We start from the raw sequence: 13,115 nt of genomic DNA, 5'->3' as shown, positions 1-13,115 counted from the left end.
TATCTCCGGGCCCACCGAATTTGGGACGCACCCATTTTTTATATTCAACCCAAGTTTGGCGGAGCAGTCGGATTGTTTAGTACTACAGCCGCCAATAGATGGTGATGCAAAGGCGTGTCTCAAATCTGTCACAGCCAATGGTCAAGAACGTCAAGAACCTATCCTCTCAACCCAACCCTTCAAGTTTGGGAATGTGTCATTTGCTTTGGGTTGAGTGAATTATTAGTAGCGGGATTGTAGGACCTGAAAGTGAGAAGTTGACTACAGAAAGCTTGACCGAAAATTGAAAACAGACCAGAAATAAACGGGCTCAGATAAGGATAATATACAGATAAACAATGGTAAGTAGTTCATGTTTGTCTTGCCTCAAAGTTTAGGTTATGGTTACTTTTGCTTTCCACCTCTTTCCCTTATCTTCTACACCGGATGTGATCTCGGCTTGATAACAAATAAGCTGGAACGAACGCTTTCACATTTATATTAAAATAACGACAATACAGTACTCCTGTTTATTTCTGGAATCCCTAGACCAAAATTGTTTAGACCTACACCTACTTCGTATGAAAATCCATTCAATATCGGAATGTTGAATAATGTTTTTTGTGAATGATATTTAATAAAACCAACACAGAGATTGATCATTTGAATTTGATATCTAACTTATCCTTATACCGATATAAAATTTTTGATACCAATAGTTCCGGGTTCTCGATTAGACTTCCTGTTTTTCCTCTCCAAACATTTATTAGTTTAGCTGCAGAGTGATATACATGTTCAAATATCTTTATTAATGATGCATTTTTACAGTCGGCAACATTGAAGCCTTATCTAACAGCAGTGCGACGTACACTGACAGCAGCGATGTGTTTGGAAAACTTTTCCTCCCAGGATGTAGAGCGTCACAATAAGCCAGAGGTGGAGGTGATGTCGAGTAAAGAGCTTCTCCTGACCCCAGTGATGATAAGCAGAAACGACAAAGAAAGGGTGCTGATTGAATCCAGCATCAATAGTGTCAGAGTTAGCATATCTGTCAAACAGGCTGATGAGATTGAAAAGATATTATGCCACAAATTTATGAGGTTTATGATGATGCGTGCTGAGAATTTTGTTATACTTAGGAGGAAACCAATAGATGTAAGTTGCTTACTTTGACCAAGACCTCCTTTCCAATACTCCAGCAACTGGACCACAATTGTTGTCACATTCTCACTTCCAGGGGTACGATATCAGTTTTCTAATCACAAACTTCCACACTGAACAAATGTTCAAGCACAAGCTCGTTGACTTTGTTATTCATTTCATGGAAGAAATAGACAAGGAAATCAGCGAAATGAAACTATCTGTGAACGCGAGAGCTCGAATCTGTGCAGAGGAATTTTTAAAAAGGGTTAGTATTCAGCATTCATTGTCAGTTGTGTTTATTCTTTGGAATAATACTCTTAAATAAAGTAAACTTTCATTTATTATCCGTTTTTAGTTTTAGCCTGTTCACAAAGCTACAAGATCATAGCCGAAGGAAAATCGGGATGTCACTATAGGACTTGTAAGCTATATTGAATCGCTCAAATGTTGATAAAAAAAAAACCCTGTGACCCCTGGTTAATCGGTAATTTGTATTTAAAAGCCGTTCCACCAATGAGTCATCCATGTGATGACGTGATGTCAATCGAATTTTTTTTACCTGCTGCCATTCCGGCCTTACGTCACTTATCAGTGCGTATTCTTTTAGAAAAAAAATATATAATACTGTAACAATCGATGAATAATAATTATAATAGTGCTAGTAATAATAATAATAATAATAATAATAATAATAATAACAGTAATGATTAACTACGATCTGTCGAGTGTCTTTCAATTCCTTCTTACCTGTTTGGGTGAAAATGACTATGTGCGTATAAAGTACAGTTTTTTGACGAATAGCTCGTGGACAATGTGTGAATTCGTTTGAAAATAATTTTATTCGAAAAAGACCATTCGTAAAATGGCAGGTAGGAATGTTTTACGGGAGTGCTAATTTTTTTTAAGAAAAGAATATGGAAAATTATGAGTGAATTTCTAATACAGTAAGACGTGTAACAGTAATTTCCGTTTGAAAATAGCGCGCGGTGGCTTTTATCGACTGCAGTTGAGTTTTTTTCGATGAGTACAGAATCTTTTATATCCGTGGCGACCTATTTTTTTTGATAATCCCTTTAAATTATTTATGATGTTGGTGAATTGCCGAAAAAAGACGAAATTTACGGAATGTTCGTGAACTTTTTTTACCTCGAACGGCTATTCTACCAAATTATCGGACGTCGCTCTGTTTACCAATCGAATTACAAATACAATAAGCATTCGAGATTTCGATCGTCACGAAAAAAAAAGTATTAACATGAATTCAAAAGGATTACAATACCTCAACTCTCGGTTAGATACTAAGAAAGAAAAAAATTTCAGTCGATTTTCAGCGGGAAAAAAAAGAAGAATTATCCTCGGTGGGTAAATAAAAGAGAGGAGGCGCGAGTGAAAGACAGAAAAAAAAACGATAGAGAGGCGCGATTCGCGCGCATCTAACCCCGTTTGCTCGGTAATAACGGGGAGTCCCCCCCCCCTTCTGGGCTGAAAGACAAGCAGAGCAATGCGCGAGAGGGCGGAAGGGAGAGAGAGAGGAGAGTGAAGCTCGGCGTTGCGGCGCGGCGCGAGTCGCGACTCTTCGGGTGTTCAGAGCTTGCGCTTTTCAAACGTCGTGCCCCTCGACCCCCTGCAAACGCACGCCGACGCAAGCGGTAAGCGGCAAGGCTTGACTATATTCTCATCTCGTAGCTGGTGGTGTTCCACTAGTTTGGGACTGCGTCTTCCGCACGGTAACGAGGGTGTACGACGCCTCGTAAGCATCGGCTGCGGGTCGGTCTGATAGTTGAGTTTATTTATTTGTTTATTTATTATTTATACACTCATTTTGAACATCTCTTATACATTCTCCCCGAGTGTGGTGTGTGTTTGGGTAGGATGCTTGTGCGTGGGTGCGGTGTTGCACCACCCAACAATTACCAGCACCACCACCGTAACAACGAAGATAATAATAATAACAACAACAACAATAATAGTAGTAACGATAATAAGTACGAGAGCGGCAGCGTGACCAGTGCGACGCCGAATATCAAAAACGAGAACAAAAGGAGCAGGAGCAAGAAGAATCCCAGACTGACCGACGACAGTGCAGGGAAGATAGAGCAGAATATTATCGAGAGGTTTTACCTTTCTAAGTCGATCTGCAGGGATTGCCTGCACGAGATATTTTCCTCAAACCGCCGAAGAGCAGATCAGCGAAGAGCCAGCAAATTATTTGTACTTATTACGAAACGACGGTTAATTGTGGTGTTGGTGGTGTTTGTTCTCGTTGATATCCCCGGAGAGGTTGACGCTCTATCTTCGAGTTCTGTGCGGCGGGAAATAATAATATTAGTAGTAGGATATTTTTTCACTATTTTCTTCCTTAGTACATTTTAATACGGTTTTTTAACCAACCGCCAATATTTACGAGTGCCTAGATAACCGTTGTGGCGGTAATAACAGAAACATCTTCAGTGATAATAACTCATTACCGCCAACAATTTTACCAAATAATCAACATCATTGTAATTATCGTCAAAACTATTACCCCGAAACGCAACATCAACAATCCGGATTGACATCGTCTACACATCTCCTCATGTTCATCCCGGATACTCTAAGGAGCTGTATGGTGGAACCGGATGTGTCGACATATCTTCAGGCTCCTTCCGTAGGACAGGTGCTTATAGATATCAATAATAGATTTGTCTCTAACGAAATATAACTGCATCCGTTTCTTTAAACTGTTTCGACATGCTTATAAACGTGCTAACATTGTTGACCATACCGCAAACACACTGCCTCTTGTTATTTTTTGTTTATAATAATTATTTGCACAGCCCAAAAGTAGTCATTCTCATTCGTTGGCTAGATATCAATCATGTTTTGTCAACTTAGTATACATATAATTTAGAAAATGACTGAATGAAGGCGAACGTGTACTAGAAGTATATGCATAATACGGTAGTGGTGTACTAAGGGTTGACTCTTTGCTTAAAATTGAATCAAAAATTAACTGTGAATCAGAGTTGTGGCTGAGACGTCTTCCGAATGCAAAAATCCGGCCCAAATCGGGCGCACTTGGATGATATTTTGAAGCTAAACTCGGTGCACTAAAACTTGAATGAGACAATGATTCGAATCGATAAGTACACCAATTACGACACACTGATTCCTACACATTATTTGAAATCAGCTCATAATCAGTGGCTCATCGAAGGACGCACCAACGCTTCGGAAATATTTTGAAATTTTCCGTAGTGGATGATACAGTATCTGATCATCTCCGGTACAGGACCCAATGTTTCTCAAACGAAACAATTATACATCCTTCGCGTAAGAATGTCGAAAACTGTTGGAAACGAATCCATTGAGAAGCATCGGTATACTATTCGAATATTAGTTGCATGTGCAGAGCAACTTGAGACTTCAGAAATTACGTTACAAACGCGCGAAGAGATTTAATACCCGTCATCCTCCAACGGTATAGTACTCAGCTATCTCTCCTACTATTATTTTCCCTTCTGTCTCGCAGATCTTAATCTATCGGTGTTCAGTAAACCTTGCCAGACGAAGATGTCTACTCGCTATCTGATTACGTTCTTTGGTAGAGGTCTTAGCTAGTCCTGGTGGTGCAGCCGTTTGTCAAACCACTTTTTTCCGCAATGGTCAGAGATCGGTGATAAAAAAGTTTCACTAACTGTAGACAGATATTTTTCGCTTCGTCTTTTTTTTTTGTTCCTCACCACTTGCCATTTCACAATCCAGACGCCATACAGCAATTACGCAGATTTGACTCAAACTGAAATCATATTATCCTACCGTCTGGTGTGGAGTCTAGACAAACACGGGAGCTTTCCCAACTCTGGTATTCTGCGGGACGGGTATCGGGGATGAAATATCCTTCGACTCTTGACCAACGGTTATGTATACGAGTATTCTACAGTTTGACTCAATAGTTTTTGAAAAGCTTGTACAGCTTTAGCCTCGAGGAAAATTCCTCAATCAGACATCGTTAACGATGCCAAACTTGTTTATATCAATTGGAACCATACGCGCCGTTTGCTCAACTTGAAGATATCTCAACAAACACGAGGTCATTCCTCAACCTCTTTTCCAGAGTTGGAAAACTAACTTTCCGAGGGGAAGCAAGCGTTTTCAAACTGCAAGTCGACGTAAAAAAAGTGGGATCAGAGTAACGGGGACTTTTGAACAGAGCGTTATAATAAATTATTCCGCATAGACGGAAGTAGCACGTGTACCGCGTTTCATAACGCGAGTATGCAGTGCGAATCCGTATCGTCGTAGTCGTTTGTCCACAGTCTCGCCAGACAGAGAAGTTTGGCTATCGATTGGTTGCAGCAGCCTAGTGGTCGCCTACAACGCGATTCCACTGCATGGAGTTTGTACAAGAACGTGGCTACCACGCTCACTGCACACCGACGTCGTTTAGAATTGTTAAAATTTCCACATTCCCATTACATGAATTAGGCCGGATATAAATTTACAATTTCATTTACAAGTGTGCAATTTTATAATGATCAGAAATCTCTCCACTAGCGAAATTCTTCTCTGCTTGCAAGATACGTCAGTTATTACGTTTTAGAAAAATTACTTAAATAACACCTACGTGAAGTTGCTGAAAAGAAAGTTTAATCGTTGCTTGATATAAAAAGATGAATAGAAAATGGAAGCCAAGCACTGCAAGAATATTTCGCAATCGTTTGAGTATACTCGCTTTTGTTCGACGTGATTTCCTGATTCTGAAATACCAATGTATTCTCCAAACATCCGCGCGGTGTTAAGATTGCGAAATTAATCGCGTTTAACCCTTTCAGTTGTATATTTTTCAACTCAATACTTTGGCTGGAATTTTGTTACTCCGAAATTTCTGGGGTCGCGGATCAGAAATCTGAAGTCGAAGTTTGATAATTTCTAAATCCAAAAAGGCGGATCCAATATAGCGGATGTAAAATCGAAGAAAGTATGAAAATTCGATGATTCTGACCAAAACTTGTTACTCGGGTTTTTTTTTTTTTTCTTGAGGTAATACGAATTAACGAAAATCATTTTAAGTTGTAAATAAACTGTGAAAAGACCAGGACATGGAAATTTTCGAGGTGGGACGCTGAGCATCCCACTGTGGCTGAATGGGTTAAGAAGTATAACATTGACAGAGGAATACCAAACATGGCTTATATGTACCGAGTTTGGGGCATTGAATTACTTGATTCGCTGGGTAAATTCTTCAGGAAATGCGAAAACTTGAGAACTTGAACCTCCCGTGGGAAGTTTCGCGCTTCTGCGTCTACCGGCAGGGGAATGACCATCGCAACGAAGCCCGTTACAGGGTTGACTTGACTGAATGAAGACGCAGCCGGCACAGAGGCTCTTCAAATATACCGCTTCGCGAGGCTGCCGCGGCGAAGTGAGCCGCGTGTGGCGGCGGGTGACGTTTTGGTCGTCGAGGGCAGCAATCTAGCAGGCTAGGACAACGGCTAATAATAGACGGTTTGGGGTGCCATACCTGTATGTACGTGGAGCCGAGGAGAAGCGAGCGAGAGCAGGTCTGCTGGTTCTCACCAGATCGTCATTGCTCAGTGCCGCCGCGACTCTGTCGTCGTCGATTCTCTTTGCGCGCTAACGCCCCGAGAGTCGCTAAGATCGCGAGAGAGTGAGACGGACCTCTCTCTCCCTCTCTGACGAGAGAGGGATACGCGCGGAAAACCGCACGCAAGTTAGTCCTTAAATATAAAGAGACAAAAGAGGGAAAGATAAAGAGAGCGTCTCAAGTTTGCCGCGTGTGCCAAGAGAAGAGGGATCTAAGAAACAATAATTTGCCGATCTAGAAGAAACGGTGTTTATATACCTGTACATATATATGTATATATATATATATATATATATATATATGCATTAAAATTGATTCGTCGATATTGGTCATGGTAAAATATCTTTTCATTGATTATTTAAAAGGTTGCGACGTTTCCATCGGCTACGGTCAATCATCATCAGGCAATAATTACTGACGATCCTATGAGCTTAACATGTTATTGTCTCGCCATGTCAGGAAGAAGACAACTCAACCCTGTCAGGGACTTCTTCCTGACATGGCGAGACAATAACACGTCAAGTTCATAGGATCGTCATTAATTATTACCTGATGATGATTGGCCGTAGCCGATCGAAACGTCGCAACCTTTTAAATAATCAATGAAAAGATATTTTACTACGACCAATTTCGACGAATCAATTTTAATATATAACAACAGTGGTCACTAATTTCAAACTCCTGTATATGTATATATACAATATATATGTATATATACGTAATAGTCATCAATACCTTTGTGTCGTCTTTCTTCTTATGCGCACAATTACAATAAACGAATTATAAAATCGTAGTGCGAATCGTAGCACTGGGAATGATGCGGAGTAGGTCAAAACGGCTGTGTAATAAATCACTATAGATTTTCTTTGTTTTTTTCATCACTTCTCAAGGAGAAAAATTCAAAGCAGGTTTAATCGTTGATCGATTGTTTTTTTTAACGAGTACCGCGCCACACATGCCTTGGATCAACTCGCGAATATACATTTATTTAAATAACATATGAACGGAAAAAGATACCTACCTAATGAAAAGTATAAATGGACTGACTGCAGTGGTAGTACTACCTGTTACTAATTTTAGTCAGTTGTAACTCTATTCGTCGAGCATGTAGATATAGCATTTGATATCGTATTGTCTGCAGATTTTCACAATTTCGAAAAAAGCAAATCTACGAACAAAATTAGGCTCTTTACAACGTTTATGCAGTTGGACAATTACAATCGTTCAGATCAAAGTATAACATAAAAATTTTGCGGTCGGTCATTTCTACAGTACATACTGTATTTTTTGTAATTTTTCTTTCTTTCTTTCTTGGTTTCTTTATTTTTTATTTTTTTTATTTTGCCTTCTCTTATTCTCGTCTTGCTCCAACATAATATTTAAAAATAAAATCTGTCCCTCGCGTTAAAAACATAATAGATATATAGTTACACGTATATATACATATTGCGCGCGCGCCCAAGTTATATACCTATACACACGATATCACCTAACCGTGTGTAATGCGAATATAAATATAGAATTGAAGCTCCCAGCACTGTAAATGTGGATAAATTCATCAGGAAGAAATTGAAACACTAGAAGAAAACCGCGCCGCGATTGAGTAAAAAACGAGAAGAAAAAAACGAATACACGCCTAAAACTTACTTACCAACCACGTTGCATAAAACAGAGAATTTGTATACACCAATACGTACAACTCGCAGTGTGGCACGTGAACAAAGTATAAGTTCGGAGTGTGTGGTACACGATATAAATATATACTAATTATAGTGATGAGAAAATAGAAAACAGAGAAAATAAACACAGTTGAGGAAAGATAATAATATTAATAAAATTTAAAAATAAAAGAACAAAATACAGCAAAGCAGAAGAAATCGAAAAAAAAAGTAAAAAAAGAAATCGGAAGCAGCCGTTGAAAAGAAAAGAAGAACGGGGGAAGAGAGAACAAGAAAAAAAGTAAAGCAGATGAGTCGAAGGTATTTGAGAAAAGAGGGGCTAGAGGAGGTCTTCCGCGACCACTTCGCTGCAGTCCTCTTACTATTGCCGTTAGCACATCGTGCGGGCTGCAACAACTTCTGACAACGTGGAACGAAGAAAGAAAGTCGATCAGCAGTCCTCTGCGGCCCCGGCTCGAATCTAGCTAACTTTTATTAGCGGTGGAGAATAAACATTGAGAGACGGTAGTGTGTGCTACAGCGGCCAACGTGCTTGTCACTATTCGATGGTTGGTGTCGCCACGAGCTTTCGATGCTTATTTTTTATTCTGTTTTCGATTCTCGCCTCTCTCTAGAATATTTCTTATTTTAGCGCCGCGTTGCGCAATAACGCTGCAGTTCTTGCTTTGGCCCAATGATCGTCTTAATATTGTACTCAAAGTGAAAGATGGAAAAAAAGTTTAACCGTTAAAGAGCTTGATTGCATGCGTGTTGTGCATGTCGCGTATGTAACACGTGGTATGAGGATATTGTCACAATGCCTTAATGTGACTGAGCTTTTACCTGTACACAGTTGTTCGTTCGTCGTGGAGCGTATGGAGGCGGATGTGTTCCTTTTGGAATAACGCTTTTACATGTAATTCTGGAACATCGTTATCGTCAACGCGATTTTTCTCACACCTTCTAACATTCTAGAAATTATTACGAGGGGTTCTTGAAAATCATTCAAAGCTCGACACATTACCATAACAGCATGAAAACTAAAAATAATTCACAATAATAGTGACGAGGATTGAGACGATGACTACGGTAATGAGAATAAAAATAAAACGTAAATGTGCATACCGTTCGGTGTGAAAAGAATCTTGGCAAGAAGCTCGCAGCATTATTGACTCACCGGTGCCAACAGATGTCAGCAGTAGACTGCTGTGAGCTTGCGAATAAAATCGTCACAATTGTGACGTGACATCACGTATGTACGTAGGATCTACTATACTATGTGTAATATCGTCAGAACGATCAATTACTTTTTTCTCCGTGCAGATCGAAAAGGTTTCTCTTTCTACATTTTATTGTTTATAAGAGAACTACGTTTACAGATTTGCATGTGTAAACTATCCCCTCGACTGTTTTCGACGCGTATTTTTATACGGCAACGCGGTTCGATATTCATAAGTAACGAGTATTTGTCGATTTATGGTAAAAATTTCGACGATTTTATTTATACAACAGAAATTATGCACCGAATTGTTTACTTATGGTATGGAAACGTTTATCGTTCACCAATAGTCAACTATTCGAACTATTGATAAGTCATAAATTGTGTTGAATAGTTGACCAAGTTGGAAATGGAAGAGTCATGTAGGTGTATTTAAACCACGTGCACGTTCATTCGATCTAGGTTGAGCAAATATTCGATTGGAATTCATTCAACTCGAATTGGTTCCTAACTAGCTTGGAGTCGTGTAAACCAACCACCGCGGACATGGATAGCGCGCAACATAAATAAGGAAACAATTTTTTTCTATTCAAAATTTAAAACTTTTTCATTCTCTTGTCTCACGGCCATTGTTGAAGCTTTTTTTTCCCTCGTTTTCGTTTCCGTTTCGCGGAACTCCGCTGTTTCAACAACGATGCGGGATTGCAATATAGGTATGTTCAGTAGACAGAAGACGCAGGATTCGAGCTAGCTGAGAAGAGAGGGAGAAAATCCTCCACCGAAAGGTCGACGACATTTCAACCCTCACGTACTCTCACCACTACTACGTTTGCATACATACATATTAGAATGTAGAAGTTTGAATCTTCGGCGTAGTTCTTTGCATCGTACAAGTCACATGGACACAAATCTGAAGGTGGTAACGTTATTGTAACGATTCATGCTGAGGAAAAACTGTTATTTCGACATTTTGAAATTGTCTGAAATTCATCAGACCGCAATAAAACAAAACATACTCATATTTCTAAATCTTAGTTCCTTCGAAATCATTGTAAAATTAATAAAAAATTGTGATTTTTTCACCAATGTTTCATTATGACAACGTTACTAATTTCAACCTCCTAAATGGAGAAAGAAAAAACTACGGCGAAATCTGTAATATTAGTTTTATTATAGACCAAACGGTTTTCCAATCCACCTCTTTTACTTTATTGCCTTTATCCTTCTGTGATTAAAACTCCAACGAGCACGATGATGATGATGCTGATGATGATGATGATGACTGTTAAATATGAAAGCTGTTTTTCTTAACCTTGCGCATGCTGCAGCGTTCAGTGTATTTGAACAAAAAAACTGATCGATGGTATAATCTTTTTCGTCACTGGTTGTAGGGGAGAATGACGCAGACTTGTAAAGCTCGATGATGCGATTGATTTCAGGATGAGTTCCATCCGTTTATAGAAGCTCTGCTACCGTTCGTCAAGTCTTTCTCGTATACGTGGTTCAATCTACAAGCAGCCAAGCGGAGATACTACAAAAAGCACGAGAAGCGAATGAGCCTCGAAGAGGAAAGACAGTGCAAGGAAGAACTGCAGGTGAGTCCTAGTTTCTTGTCCGATTTTTCGTGCAGTGTTCGGAACCTTGTAACCTAACCTCCCAATGATTGTCCTGATCGGGCTCATTACACAAAGAAGCTCAAGAAATTAATTCTCATTGTGGTTGCCACGGTAAAATCATTACGTTTAAAGATAATTTGCCGGGTCTGAATAGCCACATCGTTGAGGTAACTTAGCTGAATCCTGCATCCGATCGTGAGACGTCCATTAGCGATGGCCACTGACAAAAATGTAAAAATAATCGGTGCATCGATTAATCGAGAGTCCACGAAAACAATTGAACACGACTCGATTGAATAGGTAAAAATGAATCGATTGACCGATTATTCCGTATTTCTTTGAAACGGTGCAATTGAAACCAAAATTTCGTAAATTTCACTACGCATTCCTAATAGCGGAAAAGTTTTGTGATAATTTCTAGTTTCATTTAAAATATTTTTCACTTTCAGGTAAAAATATTCAATTCTCTCTGCTTATTATATCAAATATACTTACTAAGTAAGACGATGATAATAATTGATACTCGAATTACATAAATTGATATTGTATTGCATTGTTCATGGGACTAAAAACGAAAAACCGATCATCATGAAAAATAATCGATTTAATCGAAAATCGACACAAAAATATCCACACCGTAACAACACCGATCGAGGTGAACGATTTTGATAATAATTAACCGGAACCTAGGCTCGATTTGCCTTTTTCCCGGAAAACCGATGTTATCAATATGTGTCCCAAAGACAGCGAACGCAACTCCGACTTATACCTTATGCCCACCTATTTTCCATTGGCATTCGAATATCCGTTCATACTCTTCGTCCACTTTCTTCCCGTTCTGCGGTTGATCAATATTTTCATCCCAGGATGCAGCAGCAGAAGCAGTAGCGGCAGTGGTAGCAGCAGTGGTATTTAGTGAACGAACCGAAACTGCCGAAGTTATACAGTCGGGAAAATACCGATAAGAGGAGTGTACCTACATATGTACATCCACGTGTACATACAGGAGCGGTGGAAAGGCGTGTGTATATACACAGATAGACTAGGCTAGGCTAGCCGTTTATGAAAAGCCAACGAACGAACACCGCTGAGTTTTCTCTTTACTCTTCATGTACGAAATCGATACCTGCAGTCTAGTCCGCCGGTTGGTATACATAGATACCTATATCCTCTGTCCGCTATTCGTGGTTTTCATCGGTCTGCCGAGTCCTGCAACCAGGTTTTTAGCCAGTTTCCGCTGCCTTCATATTCGTAGAATTTCGTCTAAGAATGATCAGGAATAATCGATTATTTTTTCCCGATTAATCGAGTATAGTCGATTATTTTTCAAACTCGATTAATCGACCGACTAGATTAATTTTCTTCACAATTCGTTTTTGTCTTTTTACACCCGTGAACGACGCAATATTATCATTGTCGTACTTACTAAGTACACCTATTTGATATAATAAGTAAAAGATAAATGAATATGTTCATCTGACATTGAAAAATATTTTGAATGACACTATGAATTATCAAAAATATGTTTCGCTATTAAGACTACATGCTAAAATTCAAGAAATTTTGATTTCATATGCACCGTTTCAAAAAAAATGCGAAATAATCGATTAATCGATTAATTCTTACCGATTCAATCGAGTCGTGTTCGATTATTTTTTTGGACGCGACTAATCGATGCAACGATTATTTTTTGTTTAGTGGCTATGGTTATCGTCCTTAAACATGCGTGCAACAAACTATCTTTAACGTTGGTTGATCACGGTTTAACCTTATTCGTATAATGCTTATTGTAGTTCAATTATTCAGTATTAATTGTCAAACTCCTCGATATTCCAATGACGTCGAATTCCACAGAATTCGTGTATAAAAAGGCTGACAACTTCTGGCATAATATGGGTCTGTTCGCCGTGAAT

At 39.1% G+C, this 13,115-nt stretch overlaps 2 protein-coding genes and 1 long non-coding RNA gene across 12 annotated transcripts in view; all 3 read left to right on the top strand.

The window, feature by feature from the left end:
- The first annotated feature begins 63 nt into the window (after positions 1 to 63).
- Positions 64 to 1,833, top strand: LOC107217238 (actin-related protein 2/3 complex subunit 4). Its single transcript, XM_015654657.2, has 4 exons — positions 64 to 341; positions 808 to 1,134; positions 1,217 to 1,387; positions 1,478 to 1,833. Exons 1-4 carry the CDS (start codon positions 339 to 341, stop codon positions 1,481 to 1,483), a joined length of 507 nt encoding a protein of 168 aa, XP_015510143.1. The 5' UTR covers positions 64 to 338; the 3' UTR covers positions 1,484 to 1,833.
- Positions 1,834 to 2,727: 894 nt separating this feature from the next.
- Positions 2,728 to 13,115, top strand: part of LOC107217283 (nuclear factor 1 C-type) — a 46,700-nt gene continuing 36,312 nt past the window's right edge. For 2 of the 10 annotated variants that reach the window (XM_046740411.1, XM_015654754.2), the window contains exons 1-2: positions 2,731 to 3,778; positions 11,026 to 11,181. In XM_046740411.1, the coding sequence (XP_046596367.1) occupies positions 3,698 to 3,778; positions 11,026 to 11,181 (237 nt within the window). In that variant the 5' untranslated portion in view covers positions 2,731 to 3,697. Of the gene's footprint in view, positions 3,779 to 8,572; positions 8,937 to 8,968; positions 9,624 to 10,331; positions 10,950 to 11,025; positions 11,182 to 13,115 lie in introns of those variants that run through there. The other 8 variants (XM_046740414.1, XM_046740412.1, XM_046740413.1 and 5 more) reach the window with 8 other exon arrangements.
- Positions 6,689 to 8,312, top strand: LOC124294577. The gene is made up of 2 exons (XR_006904481.1): positions 6,689 to 6,955; positions 8,230 to 8,312. It is a non-coding gene; the product is annotated as an uncharacterized LOC124294577 (long non-coding RNA).

This window comes from Neodiprion lecontei, chromosome 5, assembly GCF_021901455.1.
Source record: "Neodiprion lecontei isolate iyNeoLeco1 chromosome 5, iyNeoLeco1.1, whole genome shotgun sequence".
In the NCBI taxonomy this organism is placed as follows: domain Eukaryota; kingdom Metazoa; phylum Arthropoda; class Insecta; order Hymenoptera; family Diprionidae; genus Neodiprion; species Neodiprion lecontei.
Note: the sequence above shows the minus strand (reverse complement) of the source record. Positions and strands in the feature narration are given on the sequence as shown.

Bases quoted from the DNA above. Each gene is read 5' to 3' on its own strand.
- LOC107217238 (XM_015654657.2), top strand. The intron at 1,135-1,216 runs GTAAGTTGCTTA...TCTCACTTCCAG, and splicing joins TTAGGAGGAAACCAATAGAT to GGGTACGATATCAGTTTTCT.